At 49.6% G+C, this 15270-nt stretch overlaps 1 protein-coding gene across 2 annotated transcripts in view; it reads left to right on the top strand.

The window, feature by feature from the left end:
• Positions 1 to 4687: 4687 nt before the first annotated feature.
• The window catches only part of LOC133347837 (cAMP-dependent protein kinase type I-beta regulatory subunit-like), an 89665-nt gene continuing 79082 nt past the window's right edge, over positions 4688 to 15270 (top strand). Inside the window, exons 1-3 of one of the 2 annotated variants that reach the window (XM_061560496.1) lie at positions 4688 to 5529; positions 5576 to 5772; positions 14891 to 15049. In XM_061560496.1, coding sequence (XP_061416480.1) covers positions 5602 to 5772; positions 14891 to 15049 — 330 coding nt within the window. In that variant the 5' untranslated portion in view covers positions 4688 to 5529; positions 5576 to 5601. Of the gene's footprint in view, positions 5773 to 14890; positions 15050 to 15270 lie in introns of both variants that reach the window. The other variant, XM_061560495.1, reaches the window with a different exon arrangement.

Raw genomic sequence — 15270 nt, 5'->3', positions numbered from 1 at the left:
GTTAAACGTTGAGTTTTATAAGGGCACCACGGGGTGACCAGCCCCTCCCCACCCAGCCCCACCTCTCCCACCCCCCACCCAGCCCCAACCTCCACATCCAGCCCCTCCCCACCCTCCCCACCCAGCCCCTCCCCACCCTCCCCTCCCCACCCAGCCCCACCCTCCCCACCCAGCCCCTCCCCACCCTCCCCTCCCCACCCAGCCCCTCCCTCCCTCCCTCCCCACCCAGCCCCTCCCTGCACGACGGACGGACAGAATAATCCCCTGTGGGCTGGTGTAACCAGGAGGTTCCTACCAGTAAGAACGCTAACATCTACCAACAATAAAATCCGCCTGCATCAAAGCAAAGCAAAACTCAGCCTAGCTAGTGCTTGGATGGGTGACCATCTCGGCTTACCAGGTTGTTGTAGGCATTAAGGTGGCCCAGATATGGCAGTACTGATGGAGCTGTACTATTGAATCCACCTGTGCGGAGCGTTGAGCGTCACCCTCCCTTCGGATGCGTGGTGGGGTTTTCTCCCAGGCACCCCGGTTTCGTCTCGAGCCGAACTAGACTCTCGGCAATGGCATTGTTTAAATTTCCCAAGGTGACAAAACCCTCTTGAAAATCAGCCTTGAGACTCCGTGATGGTTTTTTTGCGGGGGGGGTAAATGTTGGCATTTCTTGTGAAACTCCCCACTAGCATATATCAAATACAGGGGTTTAGCTTGCTAATACGACTGCTGATGTATGTACTGTATGTTCAACTTCTTTTGCACCGTACGTAGCCAACGGTGCTAATCGGGGGCGCGGGAGAAGGACAACAAACTAAACACAAAATCAATTCTAAAAAAAATTGTTTTTGATAGTAGGGCGTCCACTTCAGGGAGCTCTAGAGAGCCCATCTGGATGATACTTTGACCTACTCACCCACGATGGCCAGGCGTCTTGGAAGATCGGAGCGTCCCCACACTTTACTCCATTTATACTGCTTGCTGGACCGGGGCATAAACGTGCCCACTATTTAATCTGCCGCGCCGGGAGGTCGAAACCGGTGAACTTTGGATTGTAAGTCCAGTCTGATAGCCACTACACATCGGTGGCATCATAGCTGAAATATTATCTTCTAATAAGCCCGTGGTGTCACGGTAGGGTTATGTACTTTTATCAAGTGGCCCCTTGAAAACGTGGCTCAAGTAACCAATGGCTGGTGAAAATACATCCTCGTGAGCATATTATCATACTGTATGCTTGTGTGACATTTCTTACTCTCGAACTAAGCTGTTAACTAAGCTGTTGCTTTTGTGTTGAGTTTGTTGACCTTCCCCGCATCTCCGATGAGCACGTTTGGCTACGTAAGGTGCGAAATAAGTTCAACATAAATACTTATTTCAAATTATGTTTTATTTGACCATTTGAGGCCCACTGAACAACATTCATACACAGAGCAGAGGTAGAAGAGAATACACAAGAAACAATACAAACGAGACGAGACAAAGACGACGAACCTACTGCATTAGATCATTGAATCGAATCGAAATCCCGAATCCTCACGTTTCCGTCACATCGCCGGTAAGTAGAGGACTCCACGCAGGCTGAACAAACAATGTTCGGTAAACAAAAAAACACTTTGAAAATATACACCGTGATGATCAACAAACGGAGACTGGAGCCTTGAGTATGTGTGTGTGAGGAGGGCGTTCTCATTGAAGTTCAAGGTTCGTGATTGAGCCCTCTCATCTCTGCTGATCACGGGGGGGCTGGCTCATCGATAACACCAACTGTGCTTTGGAACCCCCAATCAGTATTTCTCCCGTGTCATTTTAGACGTGATAAGATTTACTGCATGTGTACATTTTTGTATTTTCAAGGGTTGTCCGTTGCTTAATATCTCATGTTTGGGCAGATGTGCCAATTCAATAATTCACTTGTTCTGGTAGGAACCTCCTGGTTACACCAGCCCACAGGGGATTATTGTGTCCGTCGTGCAGGGAGGGGCTGGGTGGGGGGTGGGAGGGGTGGGGCTGGGTGGGGAGGGGCTGGTCACCCCATGGTGCCCTTATAAAACTCAACGTTTAACCTACTCACGCCGGCTTGTGCCCGCCCTCACAGTCGGGCATATTTGCGGAATACACCACGCCGCCGTTGACCCTGGCCATTGACCGAGCAACCCTCCGCAGGAATGTGTTTTTTTTTATATCAGGTAGTGAATGCAGTCTCCCAAATGTTATCCACTCGAACTTTTTGGCCTCTCTTTCTCTGCTATGACGAAAAGTCGTTGCCCGAAACGTCGCTTATTACATTTGTTCCCGTTTAGGGCAATGATATTGACGAATGTGTTGAGTTTTTCTGTGTGTTTGTGCGTGTGTACTATGTATGTGTACGTGTTATATGTACGGTACTGTTTATAATTGCATGTGTGTGCACTGGGTATAGGGGGGTATCTTTACTGTGTACGTATATGCGTGTTTATTACCATGGGGAGCGGTAGTGTAGCTGTTAACGCGCTATACTACGAACTTGACCACCCGAGTTCGATGCCCGCTCACAGCCAACACCAGTGACGATTATATGAACCGGTTCTGGGCCTCTGTTAGGTCGAGTCAGCCTCAAATAAGTATCTGGTGTGGTGTGTAAACATCGCCACGAGGGAGACAAAGGCGACCGGGCGCGGTGTTGGCCACCGACCCCCTCGTGTGTCGTGCCGGCCTTCATAGGTGCTCGCTAACAGCACTTGCCCCAACAATCTGTTAAGGCTATAGGGGGATATTTGCCTTTGCTTTGTGTATACGGGGGATATCTTTACTGTGTACGTGTGTAGTGAGTTCGAGGAGACGAGGTCGGAGTTGAGGCACACTCTTTTTATTAACTCAGGGACAGACACAATAGTTGAAGGGGTAACGGCCCCTTCACCCGTACTATGGGGGAACCCACCCTAGTACTAAGCCCTCTGTCCTGTTCCCCAGTCCTCCTCTAATGGGCTACGGGATGCTGTCTGATCTGGCCCTGGTAAGCACAAATCTCGGCACCAGCTAAGCCGGCCTTGCCCTCACAAGGGCAGAGGTCCGGGAGCTCTTGGGCCGCGCCGCTGGCTTACCCAGCTCGGCCCTGACAAGGGCAGCGAGACAGGGGAGTCCCAGGGCCTAATCTCCGAGTCTTCAGTCTTCACTGGTCAGCTTCGTGTCGATCTGCCTCGAGCTCTCTGGCACCCCGCCTTTTATAGAGACCCCCTCAGAGGGGCGGGGTCATGGGGGATAACGGATGCGGACGTCGGTGTGGCCACCCGTGTGTGCGAGTCCAGACACCCCTGTGTTTCTCGTCCGCCGTTTCTCCCGTAATAACCCCTATACGTGTATGCGTGTGAATTACCTTGCGCACGTGTACATCATTGTGCGTGTACTATGTATACTAGCTAACATTTACCCATGGAGCACCGCGGGAAGAGGAGCAGAGTCAAGGTTATAGTGCATGGAGAGAAAGAGAAAAGAGTGGGGGAAACAATAACATGATGGAAAAGGGAACGGAGGACACTGGAGCAAAGGTCAGGAGAGATGAGGATGCGGAGGGAGAGGCTGCATTAAGAGCATCATCGCTGCTCCACGGGGGGGGGGAAGGCAGCAGCGTCTGTTTTCGTAGGGGGCGGAGGGAGGGGTTCAGAGTGGGCGTGGCCACACAAGTCACGTGATGTACGGGAGGCTTGCTCTGACTTCGATATACCGCACTGAATTGGAGTGTGTGTGTGTGTGTTTACTATTGTGTGTATGTACTTGTGGTCGTTTATACAATATATAATTAATTGTCTTCGGATGTAAATTTTGTTTGTGTGTGTGTATAAATGTGGCGTAACTGCGGTTGTGTGTGTGATTGTGTTTGTGTGCGCATGATTGTGTGTGAACAGTATTTAACTGAGTGTGTATGTGATTGTGTATGTATCCGAGGTGTGTGTAATTGTGTATGTAACGGTGTATGTGATTGTGTGTAATTGCGTGCGTGCATGTAACGGTGTGTGTATGTTATCGTGTACAATTGTGTGCTGCGTGTATGTAAATTAGTGTGGATGCGATTGTGTGTAATTGTGTGTATGTAACTGAGTGTGTATGTGATTGTGTATGTATCCGAGTGTGTGTGTAATTGTGTATGTAACGGTGTATGGGATTGTGTGTATGTAGTTGAGTGTGTATGTCATTGCGTATAATTGTGTGTGTATAACTGCGTGTGTGATTGTGTATGTAACCGAGTGCGTATGTGTGTATATGAGTGTGTGTGTATGTGCGTAGTGGGGAGCGGTGGTGTAGCGGTTAGTGCGCTGCGCTACGAACCCGGCGACACGGATTCGATACCCGCTCACGGCCAACACCAGTGACGTTTATCTGAACCGGTCCCGGGCCTCCCCTAGGTCGACTCAGCCTCAAATGAGTACCTTGTGCGCTGTGTAAACATCGCCACTAGGGAGACAAAGGCGGTCGGGCGTGGCGCTGGTCACCCACCACCCACCCCATCGTGCACCGTTCCGACCTTCATAGGTGCTCGCTAACAGCACTTGCCCCTCCACTCTGTGAAGGCTACACGGGGGATCTTTGTCTTTGTGCGTGCGTGCGTCACCCTCCCCATCATCACGAGCTCCCTCGCATCATTATTCCGACTTACAGTTCCAGCTACAGTGCGCGTGTGTGCAGAGAGTGCGTCACGGGCGGAGCGAGGGAGCGACACGCGGACGAAGGGAGAGGAAGAGAGCGGAGAGAGATCGGGGAGAGAGCGGAGAGAGAGAGAGAGCAGGAGAGAGAGAGACGGAGACACACAGCGGCGGAACGAGGGAGCGACACGCGGACGAAGGGAGAGGAGTGGGGAAGAGATCGGGAAGAGATCGGGGGGAGAGAGAGGAGGGAGCAGGAGAGAGAGAGAGACGGAGACACACAGCGTGACGGAGCGAGAGAGAGACACACAAATACGGACAGACACACACCGGCGTGCACGTGGTGGAGACGGGAGTGATTTATAGAACACAGCGGAGAGAATACGCGGAGGAGGAGATCGAGACGAGGGGGAGAAACAGACCACAGGGACAATACCTGCATGTGTGTATACACGCACAGAGATATATTGTACACTGACAGTATACAGGAGCGATACAAAGGCGGCTCGGGATTGGGGGAGATCGAGATACGTGAGTGGACGCTGTCAATCAAGAGACGCACGGATACACAGCGCGCTGGTGACCATCACGCACACAAGACGTACTGACATAGACATACAACAGACAGGCACACTGACAAAGAACAATACACTAAATATCCTTAGAGACTGTATGAATAATAGGCGCTCGCTAACGGCGCACTGATATATACACACACACACACAACCATCCATACAATAGAAACATACATCCTGACACACGTAAGACAGACACGTAGGTGACATACACATCGACATACGCACATCGACACAAAGATTACACAAGGAGGCGAGGGGGGGTGCACGAGAGAGCCGAGAGTAGGGGTTAGAGTGAGCGAGTGTTGGTGAGTGTGAGTGAGTGATAGAGAGAGAGGAGAGTGTTGGTGGTGAGTGTGAGTGAGTGATAGAGAGAGAGAGGGGAGATATAGAGAGAGGAGCTGATCACACAAATGGCCTCCTCCATCCTCTCTGCGGAGGAGCAAGCCCTGCGCGAGTGCGAGGCGTACGTGCAGAAGCATCGCGTGCAGCAGATGCTCAAGGACTGCATCGTGACCATGTGCATCGCCAAACCTGAACGGCCGCTCCGCTTCCTCAAGGAGTACTTCGAGAAACTCGATAAGGTGCGTGTGTGTGTATGTGTGTGTATGTGTGTGTGTGTATGCGTGTGTATGTGTGTGTATGTGTGTGTGTATGTGTGTGTGTATGTACGTGTGTGTGTATGTACGTGTGTGTATATGAACGTGTGCGTATGTGTGTGCGTGTGCGTATGTGTATGTGTGTATGTGTGTGTATGTATGTGTGTATGTATGTGTGTATGTATGTGCTGATGACACACATGTGCTGATGACACATGTGCTGACATGGAACCGTTGGCCACACAACATGATGTGTGTGTATATTGTGGGGGGCGGTAGTGTAGCGGTTAGCGCGCTGCGCTACGAACCTGGTGACCCGGGTTCGATTCCCGCTCACGGCCAACACCAATGACGATTATCTGAACCGGTCCTGGGCGTCCCCTAGGTCGACTCGGCCTCAAACGAGTACCTGGTGCGGTGTGCAGTAAACGTCGCCACTGGGGGAGACAAAGGCGGCCGGGCGTGGTGCTGGCCACCCACCCACCCACCCACCCCCTCGTGTGCCGTTCCGGCCTTCGTAGGTGCTGCTCGCTAACGCGGGGAGATGTTTGTCTTTGTGTGCGAGATGACTGGTGAGTGGTGGTGACGGGGGAGCGGTGGCGCAAGTGGTTAGCGCACGCACTCGCGCTGACATCGAACCCTTGGCCACACAACATCGGTTACCAATATTGTGTCTGAGCCGGTCCCCGGGCCTCCGCTAGGTCGACTCAGCCTTAGATGATTCCGGTGTGTAAGCGTCAGCACTGGGGAGACAAAGGCGGCCGAGCGTGGTTATGGCCACCCGCCCCCCCCCCCGTATTGGCTTTCATTAGGTGCTCGCTAACAGCGCTTGCCTTAACAATCTGTTAAATCTATATGGGCTTTGAGATGAGTGATGATGGTTGCTGGGTGATAGGTGAGTGATAGGTGTGTAACGAGATGGGGGTTATATCATGATGGGTGAGTGTTGTAGTGGGTGTCATAGGTGAGAGTGATGTTGATGGGTGACATAGGACAGTGATGGGTGTGTGATGGGTACGTTGTGTGATGTGTTGGGTGCCATAGGACAATGATGGGTGTGTAATGTGGTTGGTGTTGTGATGTGATGAACGATGTGGGGTGTGATAGATGTGTGATATGATGGGCGTGTGGTGTGTGTAGATGTGTGTAGGTTATGGGTGTCATATGTCAGTGGGGAGGTTACGAACCCGGACACCTGAGTTCGATTCCCGCTCACGAAACGGTCCCGGACATCTGCTAGGTCGACTCAGCCTCAATGAGTACCTGGTGCGGTGTGTAGGAAGACAAAGGCGGCTGGGCGTGGTGCTGGCCACCCACCTCCTCGTGCGCCGTGCCGGTCTTCATAGGTGCTCGCTAACAGCTCTTGCCCCAATAAATGTGTTAAAGCTACACGGGGGATCTTTGTCTTTGTCATAGGTGAGTGTGACCGGTGTGTGATGGGTGATATCAGTGTGTCCATGAGAGGGGTGTGGGTGGGCAGTGTGCGATGTGATGGGTGTCATAGGTGAGTGATGTGTTTGTGATGAGTACGATTGGATTGATGGGTGTGTGGTGTGGTGTGTGTGGTGTGGTGAGTGCGGATGGGGTTGTGTTTAGTGTCTGCGTTTGGGGTGGGTAATGAGGAGCGGATGACGCATGTTTGTGGGATGGGTGTGTTGTTCGTGATGGGTATGTGTGATATCATTTTGTTTAGTGCTATGGGTCAAACGATTTAATGGGTAGTGTTTGGGGTGTATTTTATTGCTGATGGGTGTGTGATGTGTGTGTGTGAAGTGTTATGCGTGTTATGGGTATGTCGCGTGATATTTATCAGTGTGTGTGTGATGAGAAATTCACATATCCATCAACACATGCATGCATACACATGCACCACCATCGACTCAGCCTCAAATGAGCACTTGGTGCATGGTGTCCAATCACCGCCACTAGGGAGACAAATGCGGCCGGGCGTGGTGCTTGCCACCCACCCCCTCGTGTGCCACAGTGCCGGCCTTCACAGGTGCTCGCTAACAGCACTTGCCCCAAGAGTCTGTTGAGGCTATACGGGGGATCTTTGTCATTGTTTTGGGTATGTCATGTGATATTTATCAGTGTGTGTGTGTGATGAGTAATTAACACATCCATCAACACATGCATGCATACACATGCACCACCATCATCCATCATTTTAGTCGGCCACAGATACATGTACAGTAAACATGTCTACATATAATTCTATACATAAATATACCTACACAAACATACGGACATATTTTACACACAGGAATGCATCTACGAATCCGGTCTCATGAGTAGGGATATTAATAACATCATCATCGTCGTAAGCAGCAGCACAAAAAACATCAGCAGCAGCTTCAGCGTCGTAATAATCATTAGCAGCAGCACAATCATCGCGCATCACCGCGCATCATCATCATAATTAATATAATCAGCAAAGGTGTCCATACAACCCTGTGTGTCCTAAACCATCATGGTCATTTTTAACAACAGCAACCTTTACCCCCGTCATCATCATCGTCATCACTACCAGCAGCATCATTATGGCAAACAGAACATGCGTCTTTCCGCGGCATTACTACTATTTATCTACGTAACTTTACCGAAAGAGAGAGTATCACTACTATAATGAGCCAAGAATGTATGTTTGTGTGTAACGCGCGTGACGTCACTACACATGCCGCACCTCCTCATTAATATACATGAGCAGGTAGATTTTTACACTCACGCAGAAGGTGGAGCAGAAATATTTTTTTTTCGCAAATTCGCGTTCAGTTTCACGTTTCTTTATTGAAAGTTATTTTAATAAATAATTATACGCAGCAACAAAGTGGATTTGGTGTCTTGATTTATTTCTTCAGCACTTGAGACAAAAGGTAAGTCTAATTTATGCTTCTACATTATGCTAAAATAGACATTCCTCGGTGATTTTCCAGGTATTGTATCGATTTCCAATTTATTTCAACCCCAGCGACCGAAAGCAGAACAGAATAAAGTATCAGAGCAGTGAATTTAAACAAATTAAAGGTCAGTTATATACAGTGCTACAGTGACATGAAGTTAGGTGTTTGATGACATCGTTTGGTGCCAGATTCACTGCCATTAATACAGCGCTACAGTGAACTGCAGTGACGTGTTTGACATACTTTTGTGCAAGATTCACTGCCATTAAATTTACACAAGATACAATTATACTCTGCTCAAAATTTTCGTAAATATTACAGCTTGCGTCCTAGGACGGGCATATAATCTAGTAGTATATAACATGATAACAAAGTATGCAATCGTGAAGTCTATGACTTAAGCATTGTATGTACATGCGTGTGCATATGAGTGGTAGAGCGTCATCATATGTTGAATGTTATTGGTGTATGTGGAGTGGCGAGTGTGCATGTGCGTAGTCCATACACGGGGGTGGGTGTTTGCCATCATTGGTGTTTGTGTGCAGAGTAAGGAAGGCTTGGTGTGTATGTGTTAATGGGTGTGTTAATGGGTGTGATGCGTGTAGTATTTACGTGGTGTGAGTGGTGTGGTGTGAGTGGTGTGTGAAGTGAATGGTGTGCTGTCTACGTGTGTGGTGTGTGTGTATTTATGTGTGGTGTATTTATGAGTGTTAATAGTTAAGTGTACGGATGGTGTGCCGTGTACGTGTGTGGTGTGTTTGGCATGATGCCTATGAAGGAGTATACAGTATTTATGTGGGGTGTGTATCGTCATAGATAATATAATCTTAATAGCTAAGGTATCGATGGTGTGCGCGGAGTGTACGGTCTGGTGTGTATACCGCCTGTGTAGTGTACAGCACATGACAGTATACAACAGATACGTACACGTATACATGTCAGTAGGTGAATGTATGGGCACGACTAATCGCGCATGTTGGCGATAACAAAGTGGCTGATTTACAGCCCCATGTGAACCCACTGCTGGATGAATGCCTCAACATGCCGTGTGAGCCGTGGGAATCGTATTGACCATACTTCACAGCGTGGGTTGGTGGTGTGGGTGGTTGTCGAAAGGGAGCGGTGGCGTAGCGGTTAGCGCACTGCGCTAAGAACCCGGCCACCCGAGTTCGATTCCCAGGTGAAGGGCCAACCAACAACCGGTGACGACTATCTGAACCGATCTTGGGCCTCCCCTAGGTCGACTCAGCCTCAAATGAGTATCTGGTGCGGTGTGTGTAAACATCGCCACTAGGTAGACAAAGGCGGCCCGGCGTGGTGCTGGCCACCTACCCCCTTGTGTGTCGTTCTGGCCTTCATAGGTGCTGCTCGCTAACAGCACTTGGCCTAACAGTTTGTTAAGACTATAGGGAGATCTTTTTATTTTTTTGTCAATCGGATCGTTTCATATATCAGTCGTCGCTCGCGTTATTTTGTGACCGAAGGTTTCTCTAGAGCTCACTCTGAAGTGTAGGCCCTTCCATCAGCAAGTAATTGCAGGGCTGCACCTGTACCTTGTGTCTGAATCAGAATCTTTATTTATACTGGAGGAATCCGATGAGCTACAGTGAGGGAAAAAAGTATTTGATGCCCTGCTGATTTTGTACGCTTGCCCACTGACAAAGAAATGATCAGTCTATAATTTTAATGGTAGGTTTATTTGAACAGTGAGAGACAGAATAGCAACAAAAACAATCCAGAAAAACGCATTTTTCTCATTAAAATGCAAATCAATTTATAACATTTTTGACATGCGTTTTTCTGGATTTTTGTTGTTGTTATTCTGTCTCTCACTGTTCAAATAAATCTACCATTAAAATTATAGACTGATCATTTGTTTGTCATTGGGCAAACGTACAAAATCAGCAGGGGATCAAATACTTTTTTCCATCACTGTATAAAGCTCCTTTTCACGGATGTCCATTACAGCGTACGGTATATTTGACGTGAGCCATGAAACTTCACAGTTCAGACCCCCCTCACTTCCATGCAGTGCATTGTTTTGCAGCACAGTATAGTGCATGGGAGTGTGGAGCGGTGGCGCAACGGTTAGCACGGTGCGGCATTGAGCCAGCGACCAGAAGTACCTGAACTGCTTCTGCATTGTCACTTCATGAATCCCGCGATGGCCAGAGTGGTGAAGTATAGCGACTCACGCAGAGTTGGTAGGACATCATCCAGCAGTAGATTGACAAATGACTTTTAAATGGTTACGCAATTACTTATGTATAATCAGAATCTTTATTTAGACTGGAGGACTACTTTATGGAACTTCTCATTCCAAAGCAGTCATGCACTTATATGGCTGCTTCAGGTCTGCACATTTAAGCGTGACTTTTTGGTAAGGAATGTCAGATGGAAGGGTGGGTTTAGGGAGCAGGGATCTAAGGTATTGCATCTCTTCTCGTACCTAACCTCGGTTCACGCGTGGGATTACATTGAGACAGCAAGAGGAACATGTGGATCAGGGAATAGTTTAACAGGGTAATCTAGCTCATTCTGTTTAACCAGAGGTGAGAACTCAAGAGAGACCAGGATGTGCTGATTTTCAAGATATGTGACCCGGGTAAATAATTCAAACGCGTCCAAGGAGAAAGAGAGAGAGAGTAAACTAGGAGATGGAGCAGTGACATCAATTTCACGTACAGGTGCTGGTCACATTGTTAACATTGCAGAATCGTGAGAGGTGGCAACCCGGTGAGACAAACCACCCAACAGTTGATCGACCACGGCTCATGATGATGATGATGATAACCATCACATTGGTTGACTTTATTTTTTATGGTGAGCACTTACACTTAGCGAGGGGGCAGTGGCGTGGCTATGGAGTGGACAGGCGGTGAAACGGCACCCGGGCCCTCTGGCGAGAAGATGCGCTCGAGGTTCAGATCTGCACGAAGAGGGGAGGACATTTGGAAGGGGCTGGCTGGCTCTCATGTCACTCCTCGCACCACAGCCCGCACCAACCACGCCAGGACCACTGGCGATGCGAGGATGTTTTGCAGGCTGCGTAATATCCCGAAGTCCTTTCTCGACGATATCTTTGCGCACACCGTGTTGCGTATTTGCGAGTGCGTCGTCTTTACATTGTTAAGGTGCCTTCCAGATCTCTCTTGCACGAGAGAGGAACCGCTGGCTGGTGTACGATTGTTCGTCTGCAAGACGAACCATGGCTGTTCCTTAGCCACGATCATGCGCTGAGACGTGACAGTAATGTGTGTGCATGGCAGTGTGTGTGTGTGTTCGGCTTAAACGAGTGCCTGTTGCGGTGTGTAGAAATCGCCACTGGCATACAAAGGCGACCGGGCCTGGTGCTGGACACCCACCCACCCCCCCCCCCTCGTGTGTGTTGTTGTCGGCCTTCATAGTTGCTACTCGCTAACAGCACTTGGCCCAACATTTTGTGGAGGCTGTAAGGGGGATATTTGTCTGTGTTGGTGTGCACGTGGCTGTGATTGCGTTGTACGTTTGTCCTTGTGCCTGCGATGGTTGTCTGTCTGCCGGACGCGTGCCACCTGCGTGTGTGCCTCCGTGTGATTGCCGGTGGATGTGCATACTCGGCGAGGCATTGGACGCAGTGTGTTGGCTCACAAAGCTCCAAACACGACCGCCACCACCTGGGTTTGATTCCCGATCCTTCGTACGTGCCTTTATAGACGCGTTCACTCCGAATAATTTGTGCAATGGCTGTCGTAAAAAAAATATAAGATGGCAATGGCTAGGGGAAGCCTTCATCCAGCAGTGGGTAGATACTAGTTGATATGAACACCGTATAAGTGTGTATGTATATATATATATGTCTGTGTATATATGTGTGTGGCTACGTCCCAGTGTATAAATGTGTGTATTTGCATCACTGTGTATATATATACATGCATCAAAGACAAAGATCCCCCTATAGCCTTAATAGACTGCAGGGGCAAGTGCTGTTAGCGAGTAGCACCTATGAAGGCCGGCACTGTGGCACACGAGGGGGTGGGTGGCCAGCACCACGCCCGGCCGCCTTTGTCTCCCCAGTGGCGATGTTTACACACCGCACCAGATGTGTGTACGTCTCTGCATATGGTTTGTATGTGTCAGTCTATCGTTGATTTAATTTTACTTGCTTTTATATTACAGATATACGTATGTGTGTATTTGTATATAGTATATGTCTAACATATGCCTGTCCCTGCATACGTACGCATACGAGTCATTGTGTGTGTGTATCGTGGGGAGCGGTAGCGTATCGGTTAGCGCGCTGCGCTACGAACCCAGCAATGCGGCTTTGATTCCCGCAATCTCGGCCACCAACACCGGTGACGATTATCTGCACCGGTGCTGGGCCTCCCCTAGGTCGACTCGGCCTCAATTGAGTACCTAGTGTGGTGTAAAAAAAAAAAACATTGCCAATGGGGAGACAAAGGCGGCCGGGCGTGGTGCTGGCCGCCTATCACCACCTCGAGTGTCGTGCCGGCCTTCATCGGTGCTACTCGCTTACAGCACTTGCCCTCGACAGTCTGTGCAGGCTATACGGGAGGGGGGAGCTTTGTCTTTGTATTTTTCTCTCCCCTACTCATTACGCACCACCCTGCAGTGTTGCCATGGCTCCGAAACGCGTCATTTGACGCTCAAGCGCACGTCACAGGCCACCGAGGGGGGGGGGTCTCTCTCCCACACAGATTGTCCACATTGGTGGGGGGGGGGGGGTAGGAAGAGGGGGGGGGGTGTAGGGAGGAGGGGGGGGATCCCCTTCAGTTCATCACACAGAGCCCCCCTTTATTGAACCCGACTCGGGGTTAGCCCACTGAGAAATCCAGTTCCCTTTCCACATCCAACACAACCAGGTCAAAGCCAAAAACCGCTCCCTCTTCCCGAGCTCAATCGTGCCATTGGGGGCCGTTAGTCGTGCCTGTCGCAAGCCCTGAGAATTAAGCCGGCAGTGGAAATTCCACATTCGTTGTGTGGGAGGAGGATGGGGGGGACGGCCCCTTGATAGCGGTAACTTCCATTGACTCAAGGTGGCGTCTGTTTTGATTGCTTGTTGACAATTTTCCACGATTTTAGCTTCCCATTGTGCTGGTGTTCAAAGTTCAAAGTTCATTTATTAGGTATAGCCCTGTGAGCCATTCGGCTCTTGAATCGGGTGCAACCGCAAAAAACAAAAAACAAAAACATGAACAAGAAAACATCTTAAAGTGAATATGTGCAAACAGAAAATCTAAGAAAAGACAGCAAAATATTACAGAAAAATCACCGTACACCAACCCTGTGCAAATATCCCAATGGGATGCAAGTCAAACAACAACAACCACAAGACAACTTAGATTAAGGTCATCAGTCTAACTCTGTACTACAACAAACAAACATGGCCAAACCAAAAAACTTTTCGAAAATCACCAAAATAAAGCCATAAAAGCAATGAAACAGTTCAGGTCATAGGAACTGTGACCGAATTTTGGCATAGCGTCGTGACACGGCTCCATTTGGAACTCTCTCTCGCAGCATCGTAACATCCCGTGAGAAGAAAGTATCAAAAGCATACTTCCCGAGTAGTTAAGTGGGTTCATTTTATCCACACGCTCTTGTAGAGAAAGGTTTTGTTTTGCAAGGCAGTCAAACCCACTTTTGTTATAATTCTCAGAGTTGGGATTTTTTCCCGATTGAGTGCTGATACAAATTTAATGCGCGTTTTAATTTTTGGCATGGCCATTGGTGACCGGACTGAGAGCATCACGCCGCTATGCCCTGTTGTTTGTCCCTTAGCTGTGATTCTTAAATATGTTATTGTTTAACGGTACGTCAGAAACACTTAATCCGTGATCTGCAGTTGCCTGGGTGATAAGTGGGCTAAGTTTTGGCCAATCCTGGCCAGCTAGATCAAATACGTATTCAACATACAACACACTTTAGCTTTAATCACGGCTGCTGAAATCCGGATTCAAAGTCCAGCATCTCGACCGTTCTGGCTCGGCCTCTCTTACTCCGCATGCCACTCTAGCACCTTGTGGTACTCAGTTCACCATCCCCAAGCAGAACGATCGATTGGCTGACTCAGCCGATGCCCTACAGCCAGGATTGGAAGCTACGTTTGAAATAAATTGCGATTGAAATGTTACCGAGCTAACGTAACTCGGTCATTTGTCGTCGTCGTCGTCGGTGGTGGTGGTGTTGACCTTTGGCAGGAGGAGGCACGGCAGAGAGGCGGCTCGTCGCAGTGGGACTCGCGCGAGGACGAGATCTCTCCTCCGCCTCCCAACCCCGTGGTGCAGAGGCTGATGCGGCGCGGAGCGGTGAGCGCCGAGGTCTACACCGAGGAGGACGCCGCCTCGTATGTGCGCAAGGTGAGCGTAACTCTCCATGGCAGGGTGAGTGAGCAGGTGCTGCTACCACCCCCCCCCCGACTGTGTCCACCAGAGAGGTCACTGCACGCAGGAGGAGGTACGTGGGTAAAGTGAGCATGACTCTCCTTGGCAGGGCGCGTGACCAGGTGATACCCTCTGTGTGCAACGTGAGCGTTACTGAGTTGTGGGGCGCGTGGGCAGGTGCTGCCCTCTGTGTGCAA

The sequence above is a fragment of the Lethenteron reissneri genome, chromosome 26 (genome assembly GCF_015708825.2).
Source record: "Lethenteron reissneri isolate LAM-NWPU_2019-01 chromosome 26, ASM1570882v1, whole genome shotgun sequence".
NCBI classification, from domain to species: Eukaryota; Metazoa; Chordata; class Hyperoartia; order Petromyzontiformes; family Petromyzontidae; genus Lethenteron; species Lethenteron reissneri.
Note: the sequence above shows the minus strand (reverse complement) of the source record. Positions and strands in the feature narration are given on the sequence as shown.